Source organism: Eimeria tenella, genomic scaffold (assembly GCF_000499545.2).
Source record: "Eimeria tenella Houghton genomic scaffold, Eth_scaff1, whole genome shotgun sequence".
Lineage (NCBI taxonomy): Eukaryota > Apicomplexa > Conoidasida > Eucoccidiorida > Eimeriidae > Eimeria > Eimeria tenella.
The window spans coordinates 207,587-222,370 of record NW_013541457.1 but is presented as its reverse complement, the minus strand read 5'-3'; the positions used below and the strand labels follow the sequence as shown (position 1 = coordinate 222,370).

Sequence of the window (14,784 nt, the reverse complement as noted above, 5' to 3'; positions counted from 1 at the left end):
CACTGGTCAGCAGACGTTTCGATTTTACTATGTGCCTTCGTCGCATAGACAGCTAAGCGTGTAGAAGCTTTTGGGTGTTTAGCCAAAATCTGTTTGTGGCCAGTGAGTGCATTTTGAGATCTGCAACGGCAAGTTTCGGCTGTCGTGGAGGAGCAGGCTTGGATGCAAAAGTGTGAGTGTTTTTCGTGTTATAAGTTTTGCAGCATGTATGTAGACATTGTCCCGCTGCTACCTGTGCCTTCTTGTTACAAAATCTGAATGCTTTCGTGTGAGGCTACGAGAGTTGTTGGCTGCCTAGGAGCCCAGGCAGACCTGCTTGAGTTTGAAGCAGCAGAGCAGCCTGACAACCCACGCTAGGCAAAGCGGTCCTTTGAAATACAACTGTTAAGAGTGCAATGGACCACCTTACTAGGGTTATGAGGTAAATAATGAGAGTGAGTGTCGGCCAGCACTCTCCATAGGAGCTGCCAGCAAGCGATGCTGAGGCGCCTAATGACGTAGCGGTTCGTGAGGCGACCTCTGCCGCCGCGTCAGAAGTACGCTCAAGCAGAAAAAAAGAAGAAATGTCTTCTTTTTTTCTGCCTGAGCGTACTTCTGACGCAGGGGCAGAGGGCGCCTCACGAACCACTGCGTCATTAGGTGCCTCAGCATCGCTTGCTGGCAGCTCCTTATATAGATATGGGCGATACAATAATTAAGTCCTTGGCTTTTCTAACGCTTTTTCTTACGCAAAAATGCTACTCATTTTTATGACAGAGCTTGGTAAGTATACTGGCACATGTATCACATGCATATTCAACTTTAAGAGTCGCCAACAAGATCTTGAATAGATTTTCCTTCGGTTTTAAGTGCCTGTTCTATTATTTGCAAGACTCTGGTACTCTCTGCCAATTCCTTCCGGAGGGCAGTTTCGTTGGTCGCCTTCCCCGTATGCTCCTTCTTTATCTTCGTTTTCTGCTTTTTCTCGACCATTTTCCCGCTAACCTCGAAAACGAGTGCACCATTCAATTTTTGTATGGTGGAATCATCTACTGAGAGAATGAAGCTCTGAACACACAAATTAAAGGGTAATGTTGGCAGTGCCTATTAAAGGAACGGCTTTGCTTTTGCATAGTGAAATCATCTACTGAAAGGATAAAGCGCTAAACGCACAAAGTAAGTGACAACGTTGTTATATCTATTCAAGGAACGGCCACACAAAGTAAAGGACAATATTGGTAATATCTATTCACAGAGTGGCTTTGTTTCTGCGCATTGTACTGCAGTACAAGGGCAGAAACACGTCAGCAAAACGATTCATGCAAAGTTTGAGAAGGTTTACTCTCGCAATGAGTCTACTGGAATCAAAGTACGGTGACAAACCTTTGAATTATTGAACACGGGACTGCACGAAGCTTGCTCCATTGAAGTTACTAAGACATCGGTTTCGCCGTCAAGCCAACGGTACAAAACCTGCATAACAAAAGGTTATACTTTGCACATATCTGACGGCTCTGAAGCACTGTCATACTTTATTTTGTTTAGCGTGCATGGAGACATCCTGCGTACCTGTGGCTGCCTGGAAAACTTCTCTGGCAACTCACTCGCGGAGTGAACCGTTATCGTAAGGACCATCTCACGGCCTTTAATGTCCTCTACTGAGTACAGCGCATCTATATCTACTTCTTGATTATCGCTTTCTTGGCTGGCAGGCCTTAGAATGGCAAAAACAAGCGGAAACTCCTCCAGGCCGTTCTTTTTTTTAATTTGCTCTTCTGTTTTCCGTATATGTGGGCGCTATTAGTGAAGAGTGATAAAACATCATAACGCATTCGCCTCTTCAGCTTCGTTATGTGTGTGTAAAAGTTCCTCGTGCAACTGACGAGTTTCATCACTCCTCTGTTCACCTACCCGGTCTGGTCATTTTGGCTTGCAGAAACTTCAATGCCAACTGAAAGCGTGAGCTTCCCACAGGACTTCCCGTTAGCATCAATAATTGGAAATATCTCAGCCTTTACAGGCAGTAAGCACCGGATTGTATCCAAGTACAAATAGCTCTCACCAATGACCTGTCTCGCATGTTGCTCAGGGCGATAGCTCTAGTCATGGGAAAAAATTCAACAAATGTACCCAGAGCCTTTTGCAAGTATATATCTGAGCTCTTTGCAAGTTGACCCGGCACATAAAGTGCCTTGCTCACCTGGTAACTTTCCATATCTAATGCAAATGGATCTGGTACGCCTCCTTTTAGGTACGACTCTGTCTTGGGTCCAGCTGTCCACTGCGTATATAGTTCCCTCATTTCGAATATCTTTTTTTCAAACAAATCCAGCCTCCAGATCTGGACGGCATCTGAGTCTGCTCTTTGAACCCTAATCACGATCTCTGTCTGCTGCAAGGATGTGCCAATAAGCGTGCTCCTGACACCGCCAGCACCTCTTGACCGAGTGCTCAGCTTAAGGGAGAAGTAGACGCCCACTCCGAGCTCCTGCGCATACCCATTTGCTTCATCCACTAGCAGCGCTGTTCTGCTCATAACTTCTTGAAGAAAAATGTGAGCTGCTCTCTCGGCATCCTGCCTTTTCTTCTCTTCCTCTCTTTCCTTTTCCAAAAGCATGCGTCTCGCTTTCAATTCGTCTTCTTTTCTGTTGAGTTCCTGCTGCACAGCTCGTTTTTCGGCTTCAATTAGCTTTAGTTTCTTTTCTGCTGCCGCTTGGTCTTCTTCACTAGCAAGCACAAGAGCCTCTTTATCCTTAAGTTTCCGCATGAGCTCCCTTTTTTCAGACTCAAAAAGCTGAAGGTCTGCCTGCAAACGTTCCCACTTCTCCTTGTCTGCGGTCTTGGCTGGCCTAGCATCAGGAGCTTGTTGGCTCGAGAATTCGTCAATAACATCTTTTGTTGCTTCCATCATACCTTCTTCCCATGTAGGCAGCTCCTTGTCCATATCGGTCGGATCAACGAAGACGTACATATTATTATGGCCAAAAATTATCCTGTCTTTGTGAGTCAACAGTTTCAATTCCGTCTCTCCAAGGACCACTCCGTTGACAGACGTCTTCCCATATGCAGTCAGCTTCACTTCATAGGTTTCATCCCCTGTATCCTTTCCACTCTGCCGAATTCGTTTCACATCGATAATAGCATGCTGGGAAGCTACGCCGAGGCCTCCAATGCGGAACGTAGGCTCAACTTCCCCTCCAGGCTTTCCAATAGTGACTTGCCCTTCGTTCAGAGCGAAGACAATTTTTCCACACAGGAATGGGTCTTCATTGAGGTTGCTGAGGTGAGGCACTGTGAGTTGTCCACTGCCTCTGATTTCAACGCTGGTCTCCCTTTTTCTCGCGGCTTCAAGCTTGTCTTTCCACGATGTTGTCATATCCTGCAAAGCTTTCCTGTTTGCCTCAAGCTCTTCTTCGTACTGCCTTCTAATTTCTTCTACCATTTGAGGAACAGGCGCTGAGCTGGGCACACTGTCTGGTAGCCCTCCACCCATTGCCTGCAGCAGCAAGGAGTAGCAGGCCTTATCCACAGAGCATCACAAGGGCCAGGTTTGATGCTTTCTAAGGAACGCAAGATGCATAGTTTCCCTAGAGTGGAGTGTCGTCAGCCTACTTTTTTCAGCCTTTCGTTTTCCTCTCGAAGCTCCCGAATAAGCTTCTCCAGATGATTCTCATTAACTGTTGCCTCGTTTTTTATTTGCTTCACTCTGTCTGAGATCGTACGATAGCATAGACTCTATTAAGGGATGAGCATTTAGCGATTCCGAATACGCGCCAAATCTGCCTGCATTGTGAAACCAACGCCAAGCACCCTGCGTTGTCTTATTGTCATTATTATATTGACAGAATATTACCTGCATAGCGGAGAGTGCTGAGAGTTTCTTCATAATTAACTGTTGCTGGCGATAGTGCAGCTATCATGCAAGTCTTGCTGTTCCCTCCAAGGGCCGTCTGCAGGATGCGTGTAAGAGCAGAGTCCCTGTACGGCACAACCTGCACTCCGCAAAACGTATCTAGAGGGACACTCGAAACAACCTAGGATCCTCATGATTTCAAATTTCGTCGTCGCTCACGAAACACCATTTCAACTTTTGCATTTTGGCGCTCCGTTACATGATCATTTGATACTGCCTTTAACTTGGTGTTTTGGCTGCAGCTCAGATACATTTGCTAAGGACCTTGAATGATAAGTTTACTAAATTTTTAATCGGTACGATGAGGGACAGCTCGACATGTTGGCGTGATAATTACATGTTTAGGAGTTGCTGGAAGCAAGCGAACATTCGTCATACCTTTCTTACCCTAGCCTGCTGAAAAGATGTGACAGTCTCTACACTACACGCGTGTTCTCTGATCTTAGTGATATCCGGCTTCATTTTTGTTTTGTACTTCACTATTTTTTTTCGTGAGTGCCTTATTAAGCACACTTCGCACCTGTCCGGGCTTGAGCTTGCCAGCAGCCTTATCTGCGAGAGCAGATATGACATTTCCTAGCGCGCTAAGGCTTTGGTTGATAGCGCAACCCTCCTTCAAACGATCTCCTGTCGCCCCCGTAGATCCAGCTCTTTCACTTCCAGCAAGGTCTACTAAGCTGATCTCTGAAGATTTTTGCGAGACAGGCTCTCCAGTCTCAGCTGTGCATTACGGAAATCACACAACTGACTCATTTGGGCCATAGCTGCACTCATCACAAAGGCAGTGTGGCTTTTGTTCATGAGAAACCCCTCCCATACAGTGTTCGTTGCATTCAAAAATGCTTGTTCGTTCGTGTGAAACAGCCCTTGGGAAAGTTTTCATGAAGCCTTTGACATTCTTATGAACGTCGATGGCGATTCAAGCAATTCCAGCCATACAGTCTAGCTAAAAGGTTACTCAGAACCGCTATCTTAACTTGCATATGGCGCTGTCTGTTGCAGCATGGACGAGGCAACTCTACCGAGCACTGATGAACATACCGTCTATGGTAATTTGACGGAAGTTTATTTGCAGAACGGTGTGCGCCCGTGAAGAAGTGGCATTCATAAGCGTTGCTCCGACTGTTCGGTTGGCTGTTCCTGAAATTTAAACCTTCATTGTGTTTCACTTTAGTCAGCCAAGCACGTAAACTAGGCTGTGCGACCAGGAATGGAAACATGCATTCTCGTTTGCGCAGAAGCCCGCCCCGCCAAAATTTGTATCACTGAATTTTTTCATCGCTTTGAAAGAGATAGACTCGGGTAAATTTATTTCATGTTTCTTAGAAATACTGATGCCTATTCCTTGCCTCCAAGTTACGACTGTACTGATTCCGAGGTAGTTGCAGCTGCGAAAATACATCGATTTATTAACAATTTCCCTATGCAAAACACGAAGTAATCTCACCTTCGTCAAGTTTCGCTTGTATGGCTGCGTATGAATCAACAGCGCACTTCGAAAGCTCTTGCACAAAGGTTCCTAGCTGGGGAGTATGTCTGATCTTGAGGCCTCCTTTTGGCCGTTTCTCTATCGGCATCAGCAGATCCTGAACTTGTTCGTTATATATTTCTAGCATGCTAATTTGCACTTCCGCACGTAGATCAGGGTCTCTATTTGCCCCAATACGCATGAATATTTCCTCGCACGCGCGGACTATGATACCCTTGTTGGCACCGTATCCCACCATGGAATAGCTCTTACCAGCTCCAGTCTGCCCATAAGCGAAGAGGCATGCGTTGTAGCCTTCATAAGCATTGTTCAGTACATCCTTTCCAATTTCATTATACAGACGTTGCTGATCTGCGTACTTTGGGCTTATGGGTCGCGAGTATCCTGTTTCGTCATTTTCAAAGCCATCGTGAGACCAGTACGAAAAGTCGAAGGTAAATGTTTTTTTTCCACTCTTGGGTTCCTCTTCATTTTCAATTGTTGTGGCTTTCCCTTCCATGCTAATGCATAGCTGTGCATTCATGTTCCTCTCACGGTCATTGAAGGGACGCACGCGAACGGCTACCTTCACCGATGACATCCTTTACGAACCATTACTTGTATTTTCTAGTTCTCAAAAGGTATTTGAGCTTCTGTGAGTGAAACGGCTGTGTGGCAGCTAGCGGCAAGCACAGCCAATGCACTTTTACCTGAGGGTGCTGAGTGTTTCTGGATAGTGTCTAATAATAGTCAGATACATATATGGTCGGTAAAAATGTTATTGCTCCCGTTTCATGTCCCATGACGCTTCGTGAGTTGCCTGCCTGCAAGTGACCTGGCACGCCGATGTGCAGGTGGCCTCTCATGTCTTGATAGCGCGTACGGTTATGGTTTTGCGTTTATCCACACGTTGTATACGCTGCAATGTTTTGAATTATTAGAAAGGAGCTGAAAAGGGGAGGCTGAGTTCCGGAGGAAGAGATGGTCTGGAGGAATGGTCACCACCTTACCCCCAGTGAGAGACGGAAGTAAGGAAGCAAAAGCAGCCAGCAAGCACTGGCCAGCTTGCCGTGCACACATGCCTTTATCCTGATTGAATATTTATTCTTAAACGAAGAGATATTCTACGGGCCTGGATTTTAGAGGCAAACAGGCGTGTTATGCCAGCCTTTCTGCTACGCTATTTAGTGTGCGCTTGCAGCAGCGAAGTGTTGAGCCCGAAGTTAAAGGCAAAAGAACCTACATTTGATTGAATTCATTCTATAAGTTTTATATAGAGTTGGTTCTCTGTATGCAGATGCAGAAGAACTGCAGTGCTCGGCAGTAGCGGCATGCTTACCCAAGGTCGGCGTCACTGCATAAATAGATGGTATTACTAAGGAGCCAAACGAGTCCTTCCCAAAGAGAATGGCTGCATAATGAAACTCCAGTTGAAATCACAAGCCATGAGAGTCCCTGCTAAGTCCAAAATATGTCTTGACTGTCTTGCGGGGGTGATGGAACGTACATGTTCTCCAAGTGGCTTTTGTTAGTAATGTGGGTACTTTCATTACCTGCAATACTAAGCATCTCTCTACAAGGGGATACGCTGACGGTACCAAACCATTCGAACGAGGCCGTAGCGGCGGAGGCAGGGGGCCTGCTATTTGCTTCTGGCAAGTAGGTTAGGTCGCTCTCACCTTCCAAATAGTCCTCAGCTGTATTGGTGCCCACCTCTACATCTTCAACTAAGCTAAGTTTGGATAGTCTCCGCTGTTGGCACGCATTTCCCATGCGCCCACGCCCACATGTATGGCTCGGCTTGGGTATTTTAGTCAGATTTCACTCTCTTTTCACCAAAAATCTGTTTATTTGCTTGACTTTTCAAACCAAAGTGATCAAACATTCGCCGAGACTTGTATCTACGAGTATTGAGCTGGGCACAACTCCAAAAACCGCCGGCATTCGCACTTCTGCTGTTGTGCTGTGTGAGACTGCTAGTGCGGGCACGTGAAGACGTCGGTAGGAATAGAAAAGCATGCCAAACTCCCTCACCTCAGCAGCCTCTGCAGGCAAACAGCCCAAACAGCACTCACGGAGCTATTCAGACAGGCGCAACTCACGGTGAATACTGCTTCTCCACAACATACTGCCAAACGATGCTACATTCTCAGAGTGCCAGCATGAGGTACAACCGCTGGAAAATGAAGCACATGAGCCCAAAACTATTAAATATAGCCGTTAATTCCAAAGATGCACCGCTTGCGAGTGCTAGCAGAGCTAGCAAAGAGCGCTAGCTCTGATTCATGGGCAATTGGCTGTCCTTGTGTTCAGTCCATAACACTATGAATTACTTTTCTGTATGACATGAGGAGAATCAGCCATCACTGCGATGAAATCGTTACGCTTTGAGAGCCACCTTCTTGCCTGCTGTCAACTGTCCCCTCCATATCTTTCTGCCTCTTGTAAGTCACCCTCCATTCGGGCCTCAAGAAGCTTCAGCTCGTGTTCCTGTAGCTGCAATTCCTCCTCTCTTTCCTGTAAAGCTTTTTCAACGTACTTTGCGTAGGCTGTCAGTCTCTGTTGTCCAGTGCCCACTTGGGATGTGTAGACCGACGCCTCGTGCCGCAGATGGCCTTCTTGCTGTGCCACCTCGCGAGAAAGCTTGAGCAGTTCAGTGTAAGCCTCATTCTCTAGCTGATGTAATAGTGACACAATGTTACCGCTGCTGAGTTTCAGCTGCGTGGCCATAGCGCGAAATCTGTCAACAAAAAGAACAGCCTCTTGATTTGCAAAAAAACGAATATCTTCTGGCAAAGCAGCGTACTGCGCGTCGGATAAAGCACTAGTTACCACGTCCGGTGGCAATTCCACAACCTTCAGCGGCTTTTCTCGCCTCTTCCTTTCAGCCTCTTCAGATTTCCGCAGCTCAGCAGAGCTGTCTTGCCTCTCGGTGGCTATTCTCTTTCGAAAATCTGTCGCTGCATTTGCTTGCTCTTGCAGATGCTTTAATTGGATTTCCTTTTGCTGCTCTTCCAGAATTTCTTTTCGGACACGAAAATTGCACATAAGCTCCTCAAAAAACAGCTTTGCAGATCTCAGGACTGAGCGATGCTCGATTTTTTGAAGTCTTTCCATCGCCCTAATTTCCGCAGAGCGGTACGCGAGAGAACGCAGAAGAACGGACAAAAATAAGCTAAAACAAATAATGCCCATAAAGAAGAGATAGGGGAAAACAAAAGCTCCGGCCATGAGAGCATCTGACTGGAAGAGCTGCGATAAGGGGAAGAAGCCCGTCGTTAACATTATCGTGGAGATAAACGAATTCTTGACTGTTGAGTAGTTCTCCATGTGACGTCCAAAAGCCAGAAAGCATAAATAAGAGAAGCCCAGAAACAGGAGTACCGTGCCTATCAGGACCTGTATCATCTCTTCTGCCGACGAAGCGAGAGCATAAAACATCATGGTCATGCGCTTGTGTTTGCGCCCAATTCGGAGTAGACGAAGAAATGCAGCAGCCATGATCGCAGCGGCTAGCTGTGCATAGGTGCCCATCAAGGCAGATGCTGAACTGAACGCCTCGAAGAGAACACCAGCTGCTGTAGTTGCCTCCGTTTCCTCTGTGGCACCGGAGGCGGCAGTAGCTGAAGCTGTAACGAGATCATCTGCTAAAGTGAAGACTTCTGAGTGGGGTGAAGAACAGACGTGAAGCACCCACACCAAAATTGCACAAGCCAATACAATGAAGCCAATGATATCAAAGGCATTGAAAAGGTCGTCCACAAAAAAGACTCCTAAACATAAGCCGAAGCTGTAGTCTTCACGTTCCTCCTTCAGTTTTCTCCTCAGCCGGCAAAATTCCACAAAGAAAGAACACCCAAAAAATAGGAAAAGTGCTGCGCTTGCCACTTGCAAGGCCACAGCAGCTACTGTCGCAAAGTCCCACGTGGCGTACGGCTGCAGCTGGAACGCAAAGGGAAAGCCAGCATAAATGTAAGATTTTCTACAGAACTATTCCGGCTGTAAGTTTCAAACAAGATGATACCTGCAAGCTTTGTCTATAAAGTTCAGTATATACTTACCTTCCAGGACTCGACGGACAGGCTGGGTGCAACAGTGCCACCAGAATCTCGACGAAAGCTAAGCAATAGCTCTAAGATCATATTTCCAGAGTTAGGGGACAGTAAGAAAGTGTGAAATGCCAGTTCTGTGCCAACGTCCCTCAAAATATCTTGCTCTCCAAGCCCTTTTAGAAAATCTCTGAAAGTGGTATTTTCGAAGAGAGGCTGGTACACACACTGGAGAGATTCGCAGGTAAAGCCTAGCTGAACAGGATATATTGATTCTGAGCGGGTGTTCAACGTGACGCGTATTGATCGCGTAGTAATTGCTGCATTCCAGTTGCACAGCACGGGCTGCTGATATGTGCCTGCATTCATACATCCCCAAAGCAGTAGAGCATTTGTGAGCACCAAACATACGACTCGAATGAAGGCTGCCCACGGAGCTTCTTAAAGGCTCAAGGATAACATTTAAAGCCCCAAAGGCAGAAGAATAGGCCTACCATCTACCAAAGTGCTCTGGGGAAACGTCTGGTTGAACAATGGGGAACTAGCGTGGCAGCTAAAAAGCGCCATTAGACCCTGGTCAGATTTCAGCCAACTGTAAAGGCTTCTCGGTGAAGTAATGCTAAAAACATGCTGAATGGGGAAACGTATCGAAAAGTTTACATTTGCCAAACCTGCAGAAAAAGCGAAATATATCGACCACGGGGCTGATTGGATGCGACTCCGCTTACAGACTGTCACGAGGCTGCTCCAAGACAAATATTCGGAAAGCTTGCAAAAGCCGATGTAGACAGCGGCACCGATGTGCAAGAAGAGCCGCTATAGTTCAATACGGCAACCATTATTCATTGCGCACCTAGGGCAGTGTCTTCACAAGCGAGCGTGACGGGGTCCAATGAGAACCCTGTCTTCGCAACGGCCCGGCCAGCCATGTCTCTAATGTCAGCCGAAGTATCAATCGACAGCTGAACAAAGTTCATGCGATAGTTCAAAAACCACTAGCTGGTTCCCTCTCAGCGAAGTATAAAAACATACTAATGCTAGTGTCCAGAGATGGGGACGTTTTTGAGGGAGCCACTGGGAAATTGTGCTGGTCTTGCAGGCAGTAGGGGACGGATACTTAATCCTCACTTGCAAGCTGACGGTAGCCACGGTGATGGCAACAAAAGCGACCACAAAGAGCTTTTTCCAAGCGTCTTCGTGATCTTCCCGTGACTGGTTTCGTACAAGAATGTATACCTAAATACAGTTGCGAGCGCACAGCATTACATATATTTGAAGCACTGGATACTGCAGCTGATCCTAAATAACGCGTCAGGTACATGAACAAAATGCGATCTTGACCTTAAGTTTCCACATATGGCTCCTAAAAAAATACCTTGTCTACAGACGGCGCAGGGTTTTCGTCCACAAGCGTCGTTGGAATATCTGGCTGGAAGTAGCAGTCCGAACTCTCCTTCATGCCAGTCATACCAAACCCCCTAAAATAGCCGTATGTTTTGAAATACGAATCTGAAGGCAAAACAGTTGTAGCCTGAGACGCAAAATTTAGTGAAGTATTCACGAATTCGTGTACATAAGGTTGGACGACTGTGAATCGAATAGCCGAAAACTTCCGTAGATTCCTTATGGATGCATGAAGCCTTCACAATCAGATTTGTGCGATTGTAGAAGCGCCTGCTGCTGGGAATTGCTTAAGCTGGATCCTTCTCACCAACGCTGGCTGGATCCACATAGAAGCTCTTTTTCTCTCCGCTTCCCAGAGAGTACATGTTTATAGGATCTTCCATTCCCATCGCCTGCCAAACCCACGAAGGATATTGGGGAGGGGAGTCATCGTCCTCTTCGATGGAGAGATGCTTTTTCTCTGCATGCTGTTCCCGTTCGATAGGATCTTTTCCTTTCTCTCTCCAACGTGAGCGAAATTTCTTGTTGGTCCTTTCCTTTTTAGAGGCTGCTGCCTCTTCAACATCATCTTGGAATCCCTCGTGAGATTCTTCTTCGAGAACAGATATTCGTTGCGGTTTCCAACATCCACGCAGAGCTGTCCAAAATGAACTGCAGCCGGACGCCATTGCATGTCTTAGCCATTCGTAACGTGTTTGGAAAAGATCCTATGTAGCGGCAATGCACATGGAGCAAAGGACAAAAGTACTCGCACTTTGTGGGTGGAATAAAAGGCGTGGCCAGGGCTGTTTCACGCGTGTCCCCACGTGTGCGGCCTGATGCGGGAATGGCAGCAACGTGCTTCACAGATAAATTATTCTTTTTTTCGTTGCTATGCAATCCGTGTCCTAGCACCAGTAAAGCCGAAGCGCCAGGTTACCTGCTTTTCCAACTTGTACTTCAAGACGCCTTGTTGCACAGAATCGGCACATAAATTGTGCTTCCTAAGCACTACCGCAGTCAAAATTGTAAAGCCAAAAGCAGAGAAAACCAGAAATAGGGGGACAAAAAAAATCCCGGCAAGAATGGAATTGACAGAGCTCATTGTGTATACATCGTAGTTCCCAAGGGTACCACCCAGCAAAAAAGCCGCCGATGTTGTTAAGCTGAAAATGACACAATTGACACTTATTGGGACAAAGGTGATCAACTGCATAGCGACGCGACACATCTTGGAACGGCGCACTCTATGGACTACATCTCGGGGAAAACTTTCAAGGGGCACGCGGTGGGAACTTGCCTTTCGTAGTAACCAGCGAAGCTCCGGGTGGCTGCACCAAAAGATATGTTTCCAAGGGAAACAAAGATAAGTACAATGGATAGTAATCCTATACTGCAAGCCAACATGTAGAACTTCACTTTCCGAAGAGTCATCTGAAGGGACTTGGTTCCACTTCCTGCCATAGCAGGGCTCAGCATGGCTATCAGAACACAACCTGTTAATGCTACAAGTGCACCCAAAATAGCGCATACTTGTTGCGTTATTGAGCTTAGGCGAAACAGATGGCCGTAGTCACTGACTAACTGGAAAAACCCCGTTTCGCCTGCTGCACTGGGAGCACTCAAAATATTGTAGTATCCACTCGCTGCTACCGCTAGCTCAAGTTTTGGGGCAAGTAACGCAATAACTTGTACACAGACAAAGGAAGCAAGGAAACCAAGAAGCAACAAAAGGTGGAATATAAGAAAACGTGTCCGGCCCCTTTGGCACCAAGACTTGAAGCCCATCTTCTTCGACTCCCCGTACTCCCATAACAAGGAAAAAATCAAGAGTGCGAGTAGTAAGCCCAGTGAGGTGTAGCGCACCACACCATCAGACTGTGCTGAAAAAGGTATTAAAGATGACACCCAAACCAGCGGCCTGAGAAGTGTTCCTGCGTAGACGGGCAGCGCAGAACCACAAACATCTGCGGTCCATCAAAAGCACAAGCTTGACTGCTCTTGCGCAGATAAGACTCGAACGTACCTGAGCTAGTGAAGGAAAATAAAATGGCGCAGTGGGAGAATGTCGTCGTTGCCGGGTTGATGACGAAGAAGTCAACAACTGTTGATATCGTTCGTCGATCGGCAATCACGGGCAACGGTACAAACCACGGAGGATAACGCGAAGGAGACTGGTTTTGCTGTAAAGCTGTTTGAGCGTCCTGTATCGAATCTGCGGTCAAGTGCAATGCAATGATACAAATCTCTCCTGAGCACCTCATAGGCATAGTTTAATGCTTGCCAGACTGCATAACAAGCTGGCTGACCTCTCAGCTCTGCACGGTGCCTATTACCGGAGATGAATGTGGAAGTACCTTTGCATATGACTTGATAGTGTCCTCCACTTTGATTAAACGATTTATATTCCCCCGGGGAGGCAAACGGGTAAGAGTATGTGAACCGGGAGCCTGGTGGATTCACAAGGGGATTGTCAGACCTTAACTTGGATGCAGCAATTGAGGAAGAAGCCTCTGCAGCAGCAAGGGGCCACCCTCCCTCATAACCCAAGTCGAATCCATTAACACCTTCCAATTCCACCTGACCGGTATAACATGCCCGCACAAAGATAAGAACTTAACAAAGCCTCCCCTTTTGGAAAATAATGAACCATGGTGTCCACCTTCCAAAGTTTGGATATGCTGTTCGAGTGGAGACACTTCTCCCGAGCACTGTGACGTCGGTAGAAACTACACTACAGTAAATTCGTTTTTTAGATTCACCCTGCTGTTCTCTAGTACACCCTTTCCACTCACTTGTCGGAAGGTGAGTCTGAAGCAATTTCCGATGACTCTTGCAGAGCCCAAGTTGCTTGTCTGTGGCGATGGCCCATAAAGAAGGGGAACAAACCCGTAGAGAAGCCACGAAGCCACGCCAGCTTTGCTACTCATCATGAGCATGTCCGCCGGATGTCCTGACTCTGAGAAATCAGCTGGCGTTGGAGTTGTTCCCTCTGCTTTCGCTACCTCATAGCTCAATGAATTGAAGCTCGAGGCAGTGGGTGCAAGGGCAGATTTTATCGGGGATGAAACGCCGTTTGCTGCCTCGAATATTCTGTTGACTTCTAAAGAATACGAAATAAACACTAGTAAAACTGCGAGATAGCACACGGAAATCATGAGCTGGCCGAGTGGTTTCCTCTGCATCAGCAATTGCTGCACTTCTTCGACACTTCTTGCAGACTCTTCAAATCGGATAGGAAATAATCTCCTCCTAAACACTTCCCTCCTCACAAGGGGCGTCTGTTCTTTAAGTACAGCTCCAATACTAATGGTTTTTTGGTCTTTAAGAAAAAGTCGCTGTCTGTGGAACTTCTGATTCGTTTTATATCCCTCATCTTTGAGCGTCTTCTTCTGCTCCACCGCTTCTGCCAGTCCCCCAAGTTGCCGCTGTTGTCTGAGCGCTGAGGGAGTTGCAGTGGCTCCCCTTTCCCATCGTTGTTGCTTTGTCAGTTGGACAAGCATCCTTTCCGAACCGTCTTGAAACTGCACGCGTTCCCGTTCCGTCATTGCGTGATTACGCTCACTTATCCGTAAACCCACTTATAGAGGTACTCTGGACTAAAGTCACTTTGAAGACAGGCTGTTGATGAAGCGTCGATGAAGTACAGTTGAGCCACTGTTACACAACCGCAGCTCTTCCGTTGTCGGTGGTGACCCCATTGCGAACCTTTATACGACGAGTACTAGACACTTTTCAAGCATTTGGCAAATATACTAAAACGCTCAGAAAATGTTAAAATGAGACGGATGATCCTCAGAGCTTCTAATGGATAGCACTTCGCGGTTGCTGAGGCCCTAACTGAATGGTCGGGGCCCCTGCTAGCAGACCACCAAGAACGCACAACCAGGCCAGGCGATATCAGGTGACCCCATTAACAGAATAAATGTCTCAGCCCTTATAAAAAAGTATCATTCAGCAGTCTCATCAAGCTTCGTTGAGGAAGGAACCTC

General features: G+C 46.9%; 2 protein-coding genes across 2 annotated transcripts; both read right to left on the bottom strand.

Moving 5' to 3' along the window:
• Positions 1–801: 801 nt before the first annotated feature.
• ETH_00004750 (Kinesin superfamily protein 16B, related) lies at positions 802–5,961 on the bottom strand (the record flags this gene model as incomplete). Its single annotated transcript, XM_013372341.1, has 7 exons — positions 802–1,047; positions 1,549–1,776; positions 2,042–3,475; positions 3,592–3,689; positions 3,833–3,971; positions 4,368–4,612; positions 5,340–5,961. The coding sequence occupies 7 exons, from the start codon at positions 5,959–5,961 to the stop codon at positions 802–804; spliced, it is 3,012 nt and encodes a 1,003-aa protein (XP_013227795.1).
• Positions 5,962–7,772: 1,811 nt separating this feature from the next.
• On the bottom strand, positions 7,773–14,340 carry ETH_00004745 (uncharacterized protein; the record flags this gene model as incomplete). The annotated part of the gene is made up of 10 exons (XM_013372340.1): positions 7,773–9,302; positions 9,422–9,768; positions 9,904–10,080; positions 10,263–10,371; positions 10,538–10,645; positions 10,785–10,918; positions 11,121–11,520; positions 11,733–11,958; positions 13,272–13,372; positions 13,588–14,340. The coding sequence occupies 10 exons, from the start codon at positions 14,338–14,340 to the stop codon at positions 7,773–7,775; spliced, it is 3,885 nt and encodes a 1,294-aa protein (XP_013227794.1).
• Positions 14,341–14,784: the final 444 nt, after the last annotated feature.